This window comes from Zootermopsis nevadensis, unplaced genomic scaffold, assembly GCF_977971745.1.
Source record: "Zootermopsis nevadensis isolate Lab colony 2312 unplaced genomic scaffold, Znev_1.0 Znev_ptg000024l, whole genome shotgun sequence".
NCBI lineage: Eukaryota > Metazoa > Arthropoda > Insecta > Blattodea > Termopsidae > Zootermopsis > Zootermopsis nevadensis.
Window position 1 is genome coordinate 15,222,432 of NW_028259156.1, and position 20,054 is coordinate 15,242,485.

A 20,054-nucleotide genomic window follows, 5' to 3' on the forward strand; every position below is an offset into this window, starting at 1 on the left:
CGTCAACAAGCGTGTTATAAGTTCGTCTAGAGACTGAGGCCCTCCTCACTCCACTAAATCTGCTTGTGTCTTCACATTCACAAAACCGTATCCAACCCCCCTCGCCTGTCTCAACTAAAATATTACTTCCTTCTCTGAAGAATTGCTACGAAAATGCTTGTGGTGTCGCATTGACTATTGACGTATGTCGGGAACATCTGTAAGATGTATTCTATGTAACAGGACTACTTACATATATATCGATTAACTATGTGTGTCAGCAGTTTCGGGGAACCGAAACATCGATACAAAATCTACACACAAAGTTTCCTTATTAATAGATATCAAAAGTAATTGTCCATTGCGCGGACAATTATATTTTTGGAAGGATTATGCAGTGTCATATTTGAGGTTCTCACGACTGCTTTGTTATTCTGGGCTTCGAAGCCGTGTAGACTCATGTCAGATACCAACATATCTGAGGAATGTTGTGTCCATCTTCAGGGCTAAAGCAATTGCTGAAGATGGACATGGCACGTCCCTCCGAAAAGTTTGTACTTGCATTCGGGTCTACATGGCGTTACTATGCAAGATAACAATATAGACAAGATATGTTTAATTGCGCACAGTGTTACTAAATCTGGTACCTTGTATCAAATAATTTGTCACATAAAAACAAAGCTCTTTGGGTGGCTAAAACTGAAAGGTCCAAAAACAAGCATTGGAAAGCATATGCAAATTTATTATCTTTAGTGCAAAAGTTATATTTTTCAATGGTCACAGAGCTTAATGTTATCTCAAAAGTTTTCAGTGTCTGTGAAACTATTATCGCTGCTTCAAAAGTGATAAATTCGGTGCCGTGTCTGTAAAACTTAGCGTCTTCACAAGTGTAAACGCCATCTTGTAGAATTTTCTGCCATACGCCCTAAAATGAGAAGTCTCGCTATTTTTAAAACTTCCTATTAAAGGTATGAATTAGATAAGTTCTAATGTCTGTGAGATATAGGCTATACTGTCACAAATTAGAGGCGTCACAGCGGATGCTGGGGAAGAGGTGAAACAAAGAGGCTTGATGAGCGAGCAGTAAGCAAAATGATGTGGTGTAAAATGCCCAAACACCCCCCCCGCTAACCTTTGTCCTGTGAGTTACGTCCCCTCGACTGAGTCCTTTGTCGTCCCGTTAGCGGTGAACCTGTTTTATTGAGTGTTTTGAAACTGTCATCGTACAGCTGCTACGTTCACTACATCGTATTCATCGCCCGATACGTTACGGCTCATTTTGCCTATTAAACTTCATTCAAGCACTTCTTTATATACGCGTATTCATTCAGGCGCATTATAAAGTCTGCAATTACTACTCTTGATTCCGAGCCATGTGTTTTGCGCGAGAAGCGTCAATACGAGAGGTTTGAAGCCCCTTGGGGGGGGGGGATGTTGGGACAGTCCCCGGCCCATGTCATACTATTATGGTACGAGGACCACACGGGGGAAGGGCAGTAATATGGCGAAGTGTTATATATCAGTGCGAACATCCGTCATCAAGTATAACCTCGGCTTTCGGGAATGAGCCGGGTGGAATGCTGAAAATTATCCAACGTTTCGGCAAACATTGTAGTTGCCATCTTCAGGGTGAATATGTAATGGATGGGGTTTCAGCCATCAAGACTGTGGTCTTTTTGGTTGTGACGCAGTGTAGCTTTTTTTTTAAACTTTTTGGAGAATCGTGTCGTCCCAACTTACTCTGTACCAAGTGTTCTGAAGAGTGTGGCTGTACTTTCCTCCGAAACAGGCAAAATCAAGAACACTATAATCTATTCCTTATATTAATGTTTTTGAATCAAAATCTCGTAGGATATGTCACCATCGTGCGTGTTACGAGCTCGGTTTTTTGTTGTTGCAAATCCGAGTTATGGCATTCTGAGATACAAGATGACATTTCCAGCCACAAGTGTCAGGTGTTCCGTGTAACAGATCCTGACAGCTGTCAGCAGACCGGTCACTGCAATAATTATTACCTCCGGTACTTTGTTACATCCCTGCGCAAAACTTAATGTAGGCTTGAGACGAAAAGGATAGGGTCCTTCAAGGGTGCTGCAGCTCAAGACTTGACTACCCCCCTCTCACCGATTTTTTCCTACTGCTTATTCCGACCCGCCAACCAACTAACTAGCTCCATGCGACAGACTTCTTGAGAACCTAATATTACGTTTCTCACTGTGAAGGCCTGGATTTGCGCCCAGACGAGTCCATGTGGGAATTTTTGTGGATGGCGCGGCAATGGGACAGACTTTCTCCGAATCTTCTGGCTTTCCCCTGTCAGCGTTATTTCACCGCTGCTCCATTTCACTCATAATCTGTGACGCCTGGCGGGGGTGATCAAAGGGCCCGTTAGATACCCACTTTCACATTCCTTCATAATAATAAATTAGCTCCATTTTAATAATATCTCCCATGCGCGTCTGAGCTTAGGTCCTGACGTGGTTTCCTTCCATGTGGTTTTCCGACTAAAATCTTGATTTCACTTCCCTAACAAAACTGAGTGGCCTTTATGGATTACGAAGTGTTTAATTACGCAGTATCATACGTGTATGTTACTTCAATTATCATTTTTCATCCATCATAATCCTAATTCTTCCCGAATACTTTGTTTTTAAATACTTTTTTTTTCACCCAAAGGAAAGTATGAAGTTGGCTTTCTTCAAGCATATACCGACTTATTTAAGTCTTTATATTAATGTCATATTTCCATACCGACAATCAAGGTGGCCAAGTGAGGAGCATGAACGTTTATCATTCAAGATAGTTCCGGACGACGTCCACAATAAGTGTTAATAATATACTTACCTAATATGGAAGCAATAAGCCATATGTGTTTGTACGGTATTTATTGATTGATCGTTGTCACAGTCTGGCATGTTGCTGGGTACGTATGCAGTGAGACAGGAAATTAGTTAAGTAGTTAGGAATGCAAGTACACTAGTTTGTTAGGTATTCATTCGGCAGTCACTTTGATATTTCTTCTCTTATGTACGTATTATCTGAATAGCGATTTATATGTATTGTTTCTTGCCATCTCTTTGTACTGCGGTTCGCTGTTTGAGAAACGTCAATGATCTGAAAATCCACAGCGTTTCTGAATTCGAATGTGTTCGGATGTCTAACGTTTGACCCCGGGTCAACGTGACGCGGGACATCTGTTGTCCACAGCAGGTGTCGGCCTGCCAGCTGGTAGCTTGCCGTACACTTGACTAGGAGCGCAAGTCACAGAGACGCGGCACAACTGGGGACATAATTAATGACTTCGAAGCCGGGTCCTCGCGAAGCCTAGAAACAGCCGGCCCCACGAGGCTCTCACCCTAGCAGCAACTGCAGAGCGCTCTTGAGAAGCTGATAGTAGCTTAGAATGCCAAGAAATTTCTTGTCGTTTATAGAACCCGTAGCTTCATTAATGTGTCCTCAGGAGCCTGCTATAGGACCCTGTACTGAGCCAAGGGTCACTGTAGACAAGGTCCACTAATTCTTAAGTTGGCGCTAGAAGGTGGAAAGCGGTCAGCTTCACGCTTTGGAGCCTTAACTTTCGATACCTGCCTTAACTGTCAAGTCCCCTACCCTGGTCGTTTGTTGATGTTCCTTATTTCTTAAAAGTAGGGCACGAATATGCAGTTTAGGTTTGTCTACTGTCACGATTTGTGAGCATTGTATAATTACAACCGTGCTTCATGCTTATAAATCCTTTACTGAAATTGGAGTAAGTAAAGTTCTTCTTGGCATTCGGTCTGTAACCAAAGTTAAAGCATTGCAGCGAACGATCCGAAAGGCGAGAAATTGCCGAACTAACAGGGAGCACGGCGATAGAGACTTTTGTGATTCATTAACTTCAGGTTTAGCGAGTTAAGTCTGGAGTTGATCCAGAGAGGGAGGAAGGAGGATGCCCCCTGATGCTGCACTGTAAAGCGAAAGTACTCCTCACTGCGTCGGTACATCTGCCCTCAAAACACGAAAACTGTGTAAAGAGCAAGCTATTGCTTCATTGCAGGTCGTTCAGTGAGTGTCATTTGCCCGAGTTTATATTCACTGCAGTTTGTCACCAGTTTTGTTCCCGTCTTACGGAAGTCGATCGTCAATATTCTGGCAGATATTTTTTATTTAATTTTAGGCTTCGTTATTATGTACTAACGACTAGATCACTGAAGTGAATATTATGGTAAAAATATTAGTTTTATTGCATGTTTAATCCCTAAAGATGACAGAAATATTGGAAAAATCTAAAATACAGGGGAATGTTAATTTTGATGACACTTGAAGACATTTTCTAAACAAAATACGCATCAGACGACAAATTATGTCTAACCTATTTGTAGTCGTAATGAATCGGCCGTTGTCACTGGCCTCTGAACTAAATAAATACGTTTTGATTTGTTCCAGCAAGTACATATAGGATCAGGCCGCACTATTTTCACCCACATTTTGTTACACAATTTTGAGTCTGCGTGGGAAAGAAAATACATTGATTCCGTTTTGAAAGCTGGCGCCTGCAAACTTCTGCACGTCTCAGATTGAGAGACTGGTACAGCATCTTCTGTCTAAGCACGCATCAATTCCTCCCACATACCTGAAGCGAGGGGTGGCCCTTATCACAGAAATCCTACATTTTTATGGTCTCCCTAAAATACATAAACCTGACGTCCCCTGAGACCTACTCTATATTGGGTTCCATTTGTTATGCTTTGGTTGCGTTTCTCCAGAAAATACAGAGTGCTATAGTTGTTAACAGTGATTTATTCGTCAGAAATTTGAAACATTAAATTCAATCCCTGAAATTTATACAAAACTAACTTGGGATTTCTTTGACTTGTTTATACTCTTCATCAGCGAAGAAAAGTGGGTACTGAGATAACTTTATCCAGTGGTTTCAGATGAACAAATATTGCACACAGACTAAAATTCAGAATACGTAACCGACAGAATTTTGATAGAGAAATATTCAGGAAAAAGTTCACACGTGAGACATGTGGTACACTTAGTTGCTTATTTGCTTAGTAGGAAGGAAGGAAGGACAGGGACTGCGTTAAAATGGATAAACGGATGAGGGTATGAACTGGATTCAACTGACTCAGATTAGGTTTCACTATTAGACGTCATACCGATACCTGTCTTCAGCCACTGACCAAGTATATACACTCATACCGTATTTAATTAAGATGCACTTCAATATTTTTCTTTGATATAAGACATCCTGGACTAACGAGTAATTTCTCTCACTTAAGACTTCCGAATAGAATTTTGTATGCACTCTTAATTTTTCTCGTCCGCCTGTCAAATCTTCTTCAATTTGATCTCTATTTAATATTTGATAAAATGGTTCCTAAGTTTACAAAGAATGCTGTTACATGAAAACTACTTCTGTGCAAACTGAAGCTGTAGAATTTTGAGGACATGGGTCATATCACTTCGTGCTGCGGTTATACCCTGACGTCTCGATTACCTCATTCGACGTAATTATCCGTGACATGCCTTGGGGTACAGCAGAAGTGACAAATCTCTTTTCTGTCATGGTGAGAACGGGACACTTGTGGCACGGGAGGGTACTGACCTTCCAATAAATGACTTACTGGAAGACGCTGTCCAATTATGAAAGGCCAAAGCCATTGTGTTCAGCTAGCCCATTGGCAATTCAAGCTGCATAGTGCTGTGGCAGGTTAGGTTGCGACGTACATTTGCATGCATTATTCTTTTGTTTTTTCTTTCGTTACGTCGTAGAAGTGTATACTGTCTTCTTCCACATGAAAATTTCGACGCATTTTGATACTGCATCAAGGTATATGCAGGGCTTGTATCTTACTTTATCCGCTCTTGATATCGGCCTATAGATATTCCTTGCAGACGAGTCTGTAAAATTCGTAGCTACTCAGTGAAACACAGTTCCCATTGATTTGTTCAAATAAATATCGTATTTGTAGAGACAGGCAAGGAAACATAGGCCTATATTCTTTTACGTCTTGGTAATACTACAAAAATAAATATTAGGGTACATTACTATAGACCTATTATAAAGAAGTAATTTCAGAACAACTTAATTCTCTATCCCATTTTTCTCCTTACTTCATTTTTGTTTCCCGTTTCTTTATTATTCTTTCTGCCCTCACGGATTTGGCAACCTAAACCCCAAGCACGCCTCAAAATCCTCTTCCCTCTCGGTTTTTCCTTCACTCTGCAATTTTTTAAATCCATTATATTGTCTGCCACGTGGCTTTACCCATTCCGTCAAAATAGTCTTTTCACGCTTTCAGCTGTCAATTACTTTGTACACACATTTCTGTTGTATTTTCCTATTTTCATGGCTTTTATTCTTGAGCGTAGCTCACTGAGTTACGTTAAACACATTCCAGTTTCGAATTTAAAATTGTAAGAACCTTCCGGGAATTCTAACTGGTGAGACAGCGTACCCGTAACTTCGTGCTGGGTAGAAATGGGGCTATTTCGGGTGCCAGAGAGTTGTAAGGAGATGGGCAACAAGTAAACTTTGGATCTGGGAACACCGAAAGTTTAAATCCGCCTTTGGTTACAGTCCAGTGAGAGGCTTCAGCAAATGCGACAGTCTACTGCTCACCCAATCCTATGTTTGTAAACAGTGGCGCTCTCTCAAGTTGGAGGACTGAACAGCATTACAATGCTTGACGGAAGACATTAACCCCAGTTCATAATGCAGTTCTCACAAGTTCATCAGTTGAGCTGAGAAGATTGTTATACATGCTGTACTGAAGCTTAGGGTATCACATTCAGTTCGCAAATTATTGATGACTGCTGGCTAATTACTCTGTCTTGGTTGCTAAATTAGTTCACTAAGTCTTAGAGCACTGTATTATATTAAATGACTTCACTTCTGTCAACTAAACACAAAAAACAACACCTCCTTATAGGCGTCTGTCCCAGAAGGATAGTGTTTATGAATTACTGTATTGACGCAAGGTTAAAACACATTGAGCTTAAGTCGTATTAAGCTGGAGTCTTGATTATCATGTCAGATTGAGAACAAACCTTGATAACAATATTGCCATAACATTTAGAACTCATGTCATATATAAACCGTAGAACAGGCCTACATAATAATATTTATGCCGTATTGTCATTAGTACCCATTTGGTAGGAGGCTACCGGAGTGTATGCGTGGCTATGAATAGAAAAATACCTGCCTTTGCCAGTAATCGACGCTTTGGGAGATTAAATCTGCATGCTCATGTATATTATAACAAATTGAGATCGCCGAAAAAGATCTTTATTAAATCGACAGAATAACAACAAAACCATATTTAAGTTAACTAATTCTTAGGCTCTAGTTCCATAAGCACCGCGAACATTTTGAAAATCATGAACTCTAGAAAAAAGTAAATATTAGGTTCTCAGATTTCGTACTCTCCAAAATTATTTTTAACTCTGCCACACAAAGTACTAATCTATGTTAAGATACTAGAGGTTTAAAGAAGAATAGCATTCCTTGTCTTAAGAGATTTGATGCTCTCATGACAGTTGGTCTTGTGTATTTGTCTTTTCGAACTGACGTCCTGAAGATGGAGGCAGTATGTCCCTCCAAAAAAATATTTATCTACCTAAAAGTCCACACTGCGTTTCAACCCAGAAGATCAACATTCCTTGTTTTACATAGCGTGATTTCTAAATACGTCCTCTTATTGACAATAGTCTGTAGCTTCTTTTTCTCGAATAAAGTGACACACGTGAGTTCACTTCTCGGCACTCGCAAGTGACACTTTTCTGACATCCAAAGACACGGGTACAGAAACGAAGCCGTTGTTTCTGACGGCGTGGTGCTCGTTCGGTGGAAGTTTCAACAGGCAAGAGAGAGGCCAATTTTCCGGCTCAGTGAGCCTTTAGGTTAATAGCGCATCCCCTGTGATATTCTCGTCGCTATTTGTCAGCCCACTCACAAATTACCGATGACACTAACATCTTGTGACCGAACTGCATCAATCAATCCCTGCCAAACCTTTTGCTCTTTGCTGCCATAACAGTTGAACAACTGCAAATGAAGTTTTGCGGGGGGTTAGAATTACACTTCTTAACACAGAGCCACAAGTCACACTGCCGTTGAAATGATTGCCCCCCCCCCCTCCCAACCCCCTCCCGGACTGCCAATACGCATAAAAGAACCCGGGAACGTATAAACCGATTTTGATTGAATTTGATATTTGGGCATTTCACAGAAAGTTGTCGAGCTATGTTCATTTTAAATTACGTCGTACAATTTTAAACACCAGTCTCTGTTTAAAAGCTTTGGATTCCTTTAATCAATCCTATGAAAATAAATTATACTGCACGAAAATAATGCGTTATCCGGTTTAGCAGACTATAAAAACAATTAACAAGAAGGAATAATTAAGGCCGTTTTAACGTCTAAGCGTCGGCTAACTCTGAATTGGCCCAGATTGTGAATTTGTTTGTTATAAGGCCGCCATTCCTGTAGCGAAGGCTTGGTTGGAAGCTATTTTTGTGACCTCTAGACACGACTGCCGGAAAAAAAACGTCGAGGAAGAGAATTCATAGCTGCGACATTAGTCTAGTCTATAATAATGCTAGTATATGAGCGCGATTCATTTGGCCTATCTATTTGTGTAAGCGTGTTATTCAGTTTATTTTTTTAAGGGAGTGAGTCTTCTAGACATTCTGAAACACGCTATAATTTGAACAGCACTACGCTTACTGTTATTCTGTTGTTTGTGTTGAGGTGGTTGGAGAGATGTCGTTATAAAAGGCGGAAGAAAATCATACCAGGTAGTTCAACAAATTGTAAAGTCCTTGCTAAGGCAAATAATGAATATGAATATGAATATTCATCGCCCTGATGACGGAGGCAGTATGACCTCTGAAACGTTGGTTAACATCGACCAGACTACACAGCGCAATAACCCAGAAGACAGAAATCTATGATAAATTAGTTTCCGTCAGCTCATTTGCAGAAACCAATACGTCAAAGGAAGGAAATTGTTGAGTTTTAATTACTGGATATCATTCTAGATATGATAACCACTTTGCTGAAGTTAAGAGCAGATAAACTTGCATGCATTTCCTTCATTCACAAATACTTTTTCCTAATTAGTGACTGTTGCGTATTTTATTTTTTTGAAATTATTTTATCTCTGATACTAGAATATGACCATTTGTGCTGTAATGGTTTTATGTTTGGAGTCGGAAGAAATGTACCCCTCACGTGATTCGAACCGTTATCGTTTGTTTGTGTCAACCGCGTACCTATTCGTCTCGAACGATCACTACAGAGAATCTTTTTAGTTCAAAAAGCTCTACTAATTGTTATCAGGAACCAGCTGTAAGCTGAGAGTGGATTATTTGAGACACGGCATTACTGTCACTTACTACAGCCATACGTCGATAAAGTCCCTCATCTAAGTTCCGCTCTGCTACATGTCTCAATGTAGAGCTTGAGATTATAATGGAGATTTTCAGATAAGCAATAAATGGGCGATCTTTTTTAGGAGTAAACACCCTTCAGGACTGTTCTAACCGTTTAATATGACGCCGTACTAGGTAGATAAATGAATTATCGACTACTCTTTGGCAAGTACAAACACGTCGTTTGTCTACTTGCAGACTTCCGTTTAAAGAAATATGAGTCACATAGTTTGCTTTTGGGTTTTCTCCCTGTATGTACCATACGCCGCTAGGTATACATATCACAGAAATGGGAAATTACTTCCAGTCGAGGGGTCAGACGGAGCTCTGTCGAAAAGACTGCGGGTGTGGACGCCCCATTAGGCAAATTGTGTACGTACAAAATTAACTACCTGTAGACTTTAATCTCATTTAAACCGACAGAGCAAGGGCCTACTTTATGAGTATGGCCTGAGATTCAGACCTAATATTATTAATAGTAAATGTTGACAAAATATCATAAAAACAGAGCGTCGCCCTTAAGCTCTCCTGCTTTTCAATGTTGAGGTTCTTGGTTCAAATACCATCCCAGAGACCGGTTATCCTGACTGCCTTTGCGAAATCTTTCTCTGTCTTTATTCTTTGTTTATATCAGGATTAAATGGAGTTCTACTGTGTAATATGATCATTGTTTGGGTAAATGAAAGTAATGAATTAATTTCTAGCATTTTTAAACTTTAAATTTAAACACCTGTAATTGTTAACGTAGCTTAGGCATTTGAAATCAGTTGTCGACCGTAACTGTGTTTCTTTTCTGTACCAACGTATTCGAATCGTATTATAAACATAGACCTAAACTTAATTTTGTTTAGGAGATTCTCTATGGTTTGAACTTATAATGTTCGTCATTAATCATACTGGCTAAACGTGGACACTGTGTAGGCCTTTTTAAAAGCACATGGGCTATGATGTTTCCTTATACGACAACGGTTTCTATAACTTTGATTGATAATGATCAATTTTGAAGCACTATAATTTAATATTTCTGAAATGCAAAATTATAGCCTCTAGGCTTACGTATAATTGGAAATGCACAAAAAACATGTCTGAGCAATGCAATTTTTACCACTGTCTGTGAAAACCATGTTTTTTTTAATTTTTTGATAGAAATTGCCGAATAATTACTTCAAATCTCTAACGAAACCCTTTATAGGATAAATCTAAGTATGAGACTATGTATTAGTATAAATAGCAACAACACATTTCTAACGATTTGTCGTTTGAATTAATTCCGCTGAATGGTGTTAGTGCCTTTTCGGAAATATTAGGTTTTTTTAAATTATTTTGTAGGCCTATATCCTGGACGCAAAACCTGCTCATCATTTGAGATAAACCTTTAAATTCGAAATTGCATAGATTTTGTATTGAAAATGAACTTTAAACTGGAGTTCACTAAGCTGTTCCGCTTATATCTAAACCTTTACGTTTTGTTTTACGGGGCCAAATTTCTTACATCCATTTCGCTATTTTTACTCTAAAGATATAGATTGCAATACCGTTCACAGCGTTCCATTTACGTTGTGAGCTTGAATTTTAAAATTACAGATGAGAACCGAAGAGTTCAGTAACATATTTTACGAATCCATAAAACTTCATTGCGGGCTGACACTTCAAAACAGATGACATTCCATGCCCCACACATCATGGCATTGCAAATTCGATGATACCGGGAGTGACCATTTATTCCACGCACTTTAGCCTTTGGAATGGGAAATTATATTCCATAGATATATAAATATAAAATGTTTTCAAATATAGGAAAATCACAGAAAATTATGAGCTTATTACCACATGCCTATATGTACTGTAGGCCTAATTCTCGAGTAGAGTTTATACACCTTTTACACTGCAGACGGATGTCAAGTGGGTCTCAGTGATTTCTTGCATTTCTACAGTTATTGAACATTCGTTAAGCTGGGATTTTCTAATAAATTAGTAACTTAAGTTATATTCATCTTTTAGAAATTTGCATACGTGTAACATAAAATATTGCGAGATGGGGTAAGAGGTTTAAATGATGCCAAATATTGGATATTTCACAGCATACGAACACTGTTTTAAATCGTTATAACTCGTTCGTAACACGGAAAGGGTTACACAAATTGTAAACAATAAATCATAGGTATCTTGTAAGAAACTGGTTATAATCAAACTCATATACTTTATAATATTACCCTTTTAAAATCACATGGTCTGACCACAGTCATATGCTATTCCAGTGTCCGTATTATATTTCTGTCTATAGTGGGCCAAGAATGTGACGAGTGGCTTCTTAATGACAGATTTAATTTAGTTTTCTGTCTACATCTTTTAACTGCACTTAAGTTCTCATTTAATATCTCAGGGAAATTTTTTTTCAACAATTTCGCAACATTATCATTATTGAAATTTCAATTTTTTTTGAGGTTTCATGCGTCAGCTGTCCCTTGAAATTACTTGTTATTGAACCAATTAAATAAATTCGGAATACTACCTTTTGGCAGTAAGCTACTCCAATATGATAGTAAAAAATCATATAGGCCTATGTAAAATAATTATGTAGGTTACGTGTATGAAATAAATTGCTCCTGCAAAAGTACATATGGAACACAAAGAAACATGCAGACTCTGCCAAGTCTGCTGACATGAACTGGTAGACATACTACAGTTGAGTGCCAAATGTAGCCCAGAAAACACGTCTGGGAGAAGGAACCCGGATAAAACTCCACAGGTATAGTCGAGGATGGAATTTAGCTGAAGGACTGTGTTCTATAACAGGACATTTTCTTTCCTACGTAAAATAAGTTTATGAAATAAATGTTCTAAGCAAGAAATATAGGCACGCATACACTCTATTCCATTGTTTGTCTTCCTTTCGTTTTGCGCTGTATCACACCCATTCAACGGCTAAAAAGAGTGCGTAGGTGAACGTGACATGTCCGTGGGCTGTTACATTTTTAGCCCAACGCTAAAAATTTAGTTCAGTCACCTAGGTTTACAGCTGTTAGAATTAGTAAGCCTAAGGCTAAAGAATATCCTTTATTAGATATGATAACAGTGATGGTAAAACCTAATATAGCATTTTAGTGTTGTATTCTTTCAAGGTGTGTGATTTTCGTGATATTTATGGGCGAGCTAATTGGCGACTAAAATTATATCCTCGATGCTGTGTAAACTTTAAAACACCGGATGTCTGTCGAAAATCGAAATGGTCTTTGATGAGATGTGTACTATTATAGGCTATGTGTTGGGTGGAACGTGATGTAAACATTTAACTGAATTTAAAAAGGAATTATGAAATAACTCTTCATTTTTTCTTGTGTTATGTTACTCTGTTATGCTTCTGTCACTGGAAAGGTTAATTATGTTTGCGGAAAAATCTGTCAATTTTCGTTGATTTAATTAACGGCCAAATTGTGTCAATGCTGTTGTTTAATTTAAATTAGCTTTGCTAGCACATAATTATGAAGTTTTAGAAGAGTGCAAAATTGATTATATTGCTACAACAGAAGGGATCATAGCCAACCTTACTTTATTTATTTATTTATCTATTCAAGTTGTGAACAATGTAGGCTAGTAAATTTCAAAAGCCTAACAGATTACCAGATTAAGTAGGCCCCATTTTACTGGCATGGATGTGAGTCCACTGATCGCAATTGTTTTTTTACTTTAATTTTCGCCAAACTATTTCTGTAGGAAGGGTATAAGCCCTTCCCAGGGTTTTTTTTACCAGTGGAATATTTTGCCTTTTTCTTTAAAGTACGATGTATTTTTTGACGTAAATACGTCTATGAGGAAGGGTCATTCGGCAAAAAAGTGTTACGAAAAAGGGAAACGAAAAAGTGTAACTTCATTGGTATGTTACCTAAGAAACCTCATCTGTTTACTTAGCATTGTTGTTACCTAGGAAACGTTACATTACATTAAAATACATTACTTTACATTACATTCATCTACCACAGATCCATCTTAAGCGTAACTAATTCAAGTTAAGTATTCAAGCATTGTTGTTACCTATAAAACATTACATTACCTTACCTTATCTTACCTTACATTACATTACATTCAGCTACCACAGACCCATTTTAAGCGTAACTAATTCAAGTTAAATAAGCAATGTCTTAATCAAACTTTACTCAATTGTAAAGCATGTATAAAGGAAATATTTAGAATAAAGCCAATACATAAACTTCCTTTCCGTATAGACGTATTTACGTCAAATTCTCCGGAACCATTGTTCCACTACCACTTTTTCGTAGTGATAAATGTCCTTAAAATGTCTTGTGTTTGAACGTTTTCCTCTTGAATATTTAATCTATGTTTGTGGCAGACTTCGCACCCTTATTTTTGTTTGTGCAGATTTAGGCCTATGAAATTGACCCGGAAATGATTGGACAGGAAGCGAACGTGGCTGTTTTTAAGATAGTATTTATTTCTAGTGGTACCATCACTTAAATAAAAAAGAGCTGACATGTGTAATTAGGCTATAAAATCTACTTTTCGCATTTTAATTAAAAACCAAAAATTTATAAATACAGCCTACGCTTAGCCTATTAATGCAGGATTTGCGGAACTTGAAGCGTGTAGTATAGAGACTATTTGACTATAATGTTACATTAATGATTTCTACTAAAGGTCTGCCACCAGGAATGAAGATATCCGATTCGGAATGTGGTTACAAAATCATTTTTTGTTTTTGTTGTAGTGTAGGCCTGTAGGCTTACTGCTGAAACTCCGTTGCCATAATTGTGTCCTGTGTGATTTGTTATCTGTATATCCGGTGTTAGCTTTATACTGACACGTTATTGTTGAAATATGATTGGTTGTATTCGAGGACTACGTTAGGGTCTACGCCAGATGTAAATTATAGGTCTATCCATCGTAGCAACTTCCGTAAAACAGAGTTAAGAAAGTTTTATCAAAATTTAATTTCTATCACCAGGGGTTCGTTCATAATAGATAAGGCACGATTTAATATAATAAGTTGTGATGTTGCCAGGATTGTTAAACTGAAATATAAATCCGAATTGTGTGTCCGTTTAAATCTCTTCTTGTTAACAAATTGCAAGTAACATTAAATACATTATTTAAGTTAAATTATAATATTTTATAATAAAGTTTATATTTTTTAAAAATTATAAATTAACAGAATTTTTCAAAATACAAAGGCGCAGACATGAAAAAGAAATGTTTCAACATCAACATTTAAAACCGTTTCCTCATTTGTCCCTAAACGGACTTATTGTAAACTTGTTCGAATGGGGCTAATAAGTTATTATAGTTATAGGCCAAAACAAATTGTACTATAGGCTTATACATTATTACTTGTAGGTTTTATAATACTTTTGCTGTTAATAATTATAATAGCGACCTAGTACTTACATGTCTGTTTTGGAGCAGATTATAGGCCTATGGCTTTTCACTTTTCACGCCTACCAAATAGTCTTGTAATTCAAAGCTTTATCTCATACGTGCCAAAAACAACAACCATATAAATTCTACGGTTCCTACCCCTTTTTAAATGAAATACACCCTGTTAATTTGTTTTAAATTCAACATGGACCATCGATAATATATTTAAGAGTTTACGTTCTATTTCTGTGAGGTCACATAAATATTTTCGTCGGTTTTGTGAAGTGAGAGTTTCCGACCAAACCTTCTCTACTAGTAACCGAGATTTTGATGTTGACCGATGCTGGCCGTGGGTACTCACCGCGCTTAAGTTTCTCCAGCGGCTCGTGGTGTAAGACGGTGGGGGCGCAGGACACGTGGTGATGGCTGACGCTGTCGTGCACGGCCGCGGACACGTGGTGATGGTGGTTGAGACCGAGCACGGCGCTGCCGGCCGACATGATGCCAGCGGCGGCCGAGGACACCGACACCGCACTCACCGGAACGATGGTATCGTGTCCGGCCGAGTGGTGATGGTGGTGATTCGTGTGCTGGTGGTGATTGTGCGCTACTGACGACTCACTGCTGCCACTTGTCGCCGACGACGATGTGGCCACACCGGACACTAGGTCCTGAAGGCACAGCCCCGTGTCCGACAAAGGTTCCATTCTTTCCATCATCTGGACAGTTCACACACTACAAATATTTGCACTTTGTGTCGCGTGTTCTTCTTAGCACATGGTTTGTTACACTTCAGGGTTCAGACGTCGGCCCGTATTGTCTTCAGCACCGGCATGGTAGTTGGAGAGGTGTTCTCTGCTGGAAGTCGAACACAATTTTATAAGTCTGGACGCTTTGACGTACAACTGAAAGTGATAACGACTTCTTTGGAGATCAGCCAAGTCAATTCGGAACAGAAATCCAACATTTTGGAGACTGCATCTGTCTCCAGCATTGTCTGATGACCCTCCGAAACGTCGAGTCCTTGCTCTGAATTGACTTGCGTGATCGTATTAGAAAATCTAATCACTTGAGTATGATTAATTTATACTAGTTCAGACACTTTGTAACATACGTAATAAAGACTAAGGCTCCTACAAAATTTATAGTGAACCTGAAACATTGTCACACTAGTAGGGGTTATTCAATATTTCCCCACATTTTTATTGCTATATTAACTATATCTAATCTAATTTTGATATAGGCCTAATTTTAGAAGTTTCATTTCTTCATTACCGAGTACACTGATGAGAAACCTCCAAACCAACGGAACCGTCTTGTAGCCTAGGATTTTTCGTATAATTCTACCACTTAAACGAAAATCCGTGTACTAGAAAGAAGATGAAATTGGAAAATCAGGCAGTTGAAAATCACGGTAGCGGTTCCGTGTTAAAAAAAATCACTCAGACCTTCAGAAAAAGAATGAATTGAAGTATTAAAACTCAATATTGTTATGGAGCGGAAAAGCTTTTTAAAAAGGCCTAAACCCGAGAGGAGAGCTGAGGTATGAAAAACAGCTTAAATAGGCTTTCCGTGGGGATAATGTGCAAAGCTTTTTTCTGCGGCGAGTAGCTGTGTGCTCGCTAAGCCTCGGTCGGTTACCGGCGAAGCAGCTCATGTTCGGCACACTATAGCCTGCCTCGTTGAAGCCCCGGGCTTTAGACACGAAAGCTCCGGTAAAGCCCATAAGAGCTGGGGCACTCACTCTCCCAGTGCACCCCTCCCCCATTCAACCCTCTCCTCCTATGTTGCAGTGGTCGCTCCACTAGAGGGACTCCTTTTTTGCAACCCCTTCTCCCATTTTTACTACACGTGTTTTTATATATATCTCACCCTTTTTGCTACAGTGGTTGCACGTTTGTACATGTGATTTTGTGTGTGTAGATGTTGAAATACGTAGGACTCGTGGATTTGTCGTTCAAACAAGCAGAAGGATTTCTGTTGTAACCGAGATTGAACTTTTTTTTTAGTCTATAGATTAATTATAGGATTCTAACTAATATCCGGCTTTGCGTGCTTAAGCAGGTCATGATCATTTATGGACTGTGCCGTGGCAGTGGGTCAGAGGTCTCCCAACAGTCGGAAACCTCACTGGGAAGTCGGGCGCTAAGAGTTAACTGGAACATGAATACGAAAGCTGCTTAAGTGATGTGACATTTACCTTCCGAGACTTTAATGAGGTGTTGGTGACGAATTTCTGTGTCCTTGGATACAATCCACTATGCGCACTGTAAGGAAATTAAGTTTTTATTCAGCTTGTATTTTATTGTAGTGTTGAAAACTTCTTCACTTGAAAACTGTTGTGGTAAGTGATTAGCAAGCTGTTCCGTACACTAGAACTGGTATTAACAAGTCAGGTGGTGGCTGAGGAGTCTGTGGGAGCAATTCACTGTCCTGTAACACACGCAACAGATTCCATCACTCGGTAAATTTACGCAATTTGCCTGCACACGTGGTGGACGTCACACGTGGTTCTTAAGTTTATTGCGGATTGCGATATAAACGGTTTTTAGAGTTCGTTTCAGTTCACTTCTGTTTTGAGGATTAAATGCCAAAAGATTTGAAGCATGACAATTCAATAACTCTTTCTGTGTTGCACTGTTTTTGTTCAATGTCCAAACATCACTTCACAGCAGGCTTATTATCAGTTATAAGTCCATACACTCGTTTTTCTTGATAGCCGTGATTAACAGATTCATGACACTGCTTGTCCCATAACACCTCTTCTTTTTTACGAGTAGGAATATAATACCAGTTAAGTAATCTTGAAGCCTCTGTAAAGTCTTTTATATATATAGAGGCCTATCGGTCTTAACTTCCCCTCTCCACGGGCAGGAGTACCACCACGACTAGCACCAGTCTATCTCTTATCCGGCTTATAGCTGGCTAGAAGAAGGTTTTTAGTCTCTATTATAAAAATCCCCTTTCACCATCAGCAACCCCGCGCTCTCTGCACCTCCACGCACTCTCTCTCTCTCTCACTCACTCACTCACTCACTCACACACACGCTACAGAGTGGGAAGGTAGTACGTCAGCTTGAGGTTGAGTCCAGCCCAAGCCCAGTCCGGTCTGATGTTACAACTCAAAGTGGGGGCCGAGACGGCTACTGCTTCAAGCGTTATCATTGAGCACCGCAAGTTTTAGGAGAGAAGCCCCCCTTCAAGGTCCGAGAGAAGAGGTTCGAAGTTAGTAAGCTACCACCACTACAGCCAACCACCACCACCCAGGAAAAGGGCTACACCAGCCTAATCTTGTCGACTTCCCAACGCGATTTAAACGTTAAGTCCAGAGCTCTATATATCATCCCTGGTAGCCAAGTTAGAGAGGGTAGTCTGACCTGTAGGGGAGGGAGACGAGGGGTTTGGTGTTGTCCAAAGAGGAGAGCTAGTTGCGCGGAGGAGGGGGTATCTAGGGGAGTAGACGTACACTGGGTTATAGCACTGTCTCACTTCCTCAGTATCGGCGGAATACCCCCACTCTTCTCAGCGGGGTGTGGGGAATGGCAAATGTGCGCGCGCTGCTTTCCCGCTGCATTACACTGGTCGCCGGTAGACTGTGATATGGATTGCTTTCTGTCCTTGTCTGATACATTATTAAGGTCATTATATTGTCTCCTTCTTCAGAATGGGTGGAGTTACGATGGTGGGGAGAATTGAGAGCGCCGGTGGTGGGGTCGAAGGCGTTAAAATGGGAGGGTTTCAATGCCAGGCAGAAAGAAGTCTTTTTCGTTCATTCTTTCCGTTTGGACGTGTGTTTTTGGGGATGCAGGGTGGGTAAAAACTTCTCCTCATTATTTGCTTGGGAGACTCGTATTTAGAAAAAATTTTAAGTGTGATACAGGCATCTTGATGTAAAATCGAAGTTTTGATTTGTAAGAATGAATGACTGTGTTTGTTTGTGTGTGTTCCTAATCCTACAGGATATTCGTTAGTGATCTAGTAGTTTGACTGGCCTGATTCTGTGTGTGTGTGTGAGAGCTTAACATTTTCATACGTGAAAATCGTTAACAGTTAATGCAAGGTAGATGTTTGAGAACTTCGTCTGGTCGAAACAATTCCTTACCTGCTTCTCCAGTCATTACAACTCTCCCACACTACACTTTGGGTGTTGTGGACTCTTCTTGCAAGACATGATTATTCTTGTGCAGAAAATAAGCTCCGCCCATAGATGGCACATGAACTACCAATAGGAAACATAAATGGGAGGAGCGTTAGCTAAATACCAATATGGCGGCAAACTGATACTCTTATTCTGCGTTTTCATTCAGTTGGTGTGACGCGGCCTGTGTTCGTCTTTTGCCTTGTGGAGTTTCATTCGTCAGGTGATTGTTGTGGGAGCTTTTAGCGTTTCCTTTTTAAATAATACTAGAAATAAGAACGAAGTTCCATTGATCAAAATGTCCTTCGAAGACATTAATATGTTTATCGTAGTGGTCTCTCGTAATCTGCATACGAGATTCTCTACGCCTTGCTTGTTTTATTGATTTCCGGTATGGACAGGTTTCCCTCTCCTTAGCACGTGTCAGCATCGCAAGTAAACTCAAAATGAGACGCAAACATCGATTTTGTTTGTAATATGCTGCATATTTGCATTCTGAATTAACATCGCATCTCTTTTATTTTTAAACTTTCAAAGGTACTGTCTTCATATAGACCGTGCAGTCTGGTAGAAGTTACCGACGTTTCAAAGGTGCTTGCTGCCTCTATCATCGCCCTGATGATGGAGGCAGCAAACACCTCTGAAACGTCGGTAAAGTTAGAAGGCGGAATATGCCCCTTCCGCTGCAATGAGAACCTGAAATCTCACCAGACATAGCCTACAATTAATCACAGTAGGCTGATCTGTTCAGTGGGGGTTTTCACCTACATTCATTCTAAACTTTATTTTGCTGAATTTAGCACAGGCCCTTATTTAAGATGTCAGAATATCACAGGTTTCATCGTAAAGTCTTTGTAGGCGTTATTAGTTTATTGTGGATTTCTCTCTGTAGGCTGTTTCAACGTTTCTGGGGAAAATAATGTCTCCATCTTTAGGGTTGAAGTGGGTTACTATACGACCACAAGGCTAAACGACTCGACATCCCACAAGACCACTATTTAAAGCCTATGTAGGCCTCATGCAATCATTACCACCAAGTTCTGTGTTTCCCTCATGACCAAGATCGAATCAAATCTCGAACTTCATAATTGCTAGGCATATACAAATAAGCACAGGTAATATTTCCTAAATTATTATCATCAGA

The 20,054-nt window shown here is 39.5% G+C and overlaps 2 protein-coding genes across 5 annotated transcripts in view; one reads left to right on the plus strand and one right to left on the minus strand.

The window, feature by feature from the left end:
- Ptx1 (pituitary homeobox homolog Ptx1) overlaps window positions 1-18,071 on the minus strand; it is a 65,736-nt gene extending 47,665 nt beyond the window's left edge. The window contains exons 1-2 of one of the 3 annotated variants that reach the window (XM_022066334.2): window positions 16,973-18,071; window positions 15,134-15,627 (exon numbers count right to left, since the gene is read on the minus strand). In XM_022066334.2, the coding sequence (XP_021922026.1) occupies window positions 15,134-15,491 (358 nt within the window). In that variant the 5' untranslated portion in view covers window positions 15,492-15,627; window positions 16,973-18,071. Of the gene's footprint in view, window positions 1-15,133; window positions 15,631-16,047; window positions 16,437-16,972 lie in introns of those variants that run through there. The other 2 variants (XM_022066332.2, XM_022066333.2) reach the window with 2 other exon arrangements.
- The window catches only part of Cyp4c3 (Cytochrome P450 4c3), a 162,726-nt gene that overhangs the window by 82,981 nt on the left and 59,691 nt on the right, over window positions 1-20,054 (plus strand). The gene's annotated exons all lie outside the window — the stretch shown is intronic.